We start from the raw sequence: 1,081 nt of genomic DNA, 5'->3' as shown, positions 1-1,081 counted from the left end.
TATAAGCGAAAGCTTCGGAACGGCAGAGCGTGTTTATAAACACCACAAGGCTCCTCATTGACAATAACCTACTCTTCCACTGCAGAAGTACGAACGAAACCCCATCTGCGAAATTGACCTCATCATACGCCCAGAACACTTTCGGTGGTCGCGCTGCAACGTGAATGCCTATCCTGCAACCGAAATCCACATCACCAAATTAGAGGCCCCCAACACGTGACTATATTCAGTACATTCCAAGGAACCGCTCCAAATTAAATGTAACAGAAAATCCGCAGGTTACGAATGCTCCAAAAAACAGGCATACAGACATACGAGTCTTTCTGAGAAGACTCATACCGATATCTAAAAATACGTTTTCCATCCCTTCGTTTTGAAGCACCGATGTCTCGTGGTAACTTTACCCTCTTCGGCATCGACTTGTCGTTCTTTTATCAAATCCGATTTATTTCCTATTACAACCAACACCGTAGCTTCTTCAACGTTTCTACGAAGTTCGGCTACCCATCCTTTCATTGCTGCAAACGTGTTATATTGAGATAAATCAAACACTAGCATAGCCGCGTTAGCGTTTCGATAGTACATCGGTGCCATTGATCTGAATCTTTCTTGTCCCGCGGTGTCCCACACCTGTAACATTATTTTCGCATTGTCCACATTTAATTTACATGTAAAGAATGATGCACCTATCGTAGGTGCATGGAAGGTTAAACGCCTTCCCAACATAACGGATAATCATACTTGTTGTTCCAAACCCCTGCGATCCCAACGCTACTACCTTTTCCTCCACAGTTTTCATCTTCTACATGATAGTGTGATATACATATAACGAAGCGAATTTCATTTCTTATTCGTTCATTAAGCAACTGATCGAATAATAATGCAACTACATATGTAAGTACCCAAGTCCTACCAGTAACAGACGACGTGACAGCTACCTGGTGCCATTTCTTGTTTACGCTACCCTTAACACCGAAACCAAGACAACAGCAAAAAACTCAGATGAATCCGCCAACCGGGCGGATAGACCACGTTTTCCACATTAGGGAAACGGTCTACTGAACCTTTCGTCGAAAAACCG

The 1,081-nt window shown here is 43.1% G+C and overlaps 1 protein-coding gene across 1 annotated transcript; it reads right to left on the bottom strand.

Moving 5' to 3' along the window:
* Positions 1 to 226: 226 nt before the first annotated feature.
* Positions 227 to 799, bottom strand: LOC114879393 (ras-related protein RabJ-like). The gene is given in 3 exon segments (XM_029194282.1): positions 227 to 399; positions 402 to 706; positions 708 to 799. Coding segments are annotated over 3 exon segments (570 nt in total).
* Between the last annotated feature and the right edge of the window lie 282 nt (positions 800 to 1,081).

The sequence above is a fragment of the Osmia bicornis genome, chromosome 14 (assembly GCF_907164935.1).
Source record: "Osmia bicornis bicornis chromosome 14, iOsmBic2.1, whole genome shotgun sequence".
Taxonomy (NCBI): domain Eukaryota; kingdom Metazoa; phylum Arthropoda; class Insecta; order Hymenoptera; family Megachilidae; genus Osmia; species Osmia bicornis.
Note: the sequence above shows the minus strand (reverse complement) of the source record. Positions and strands in the feature narration are given on the sequence as shown.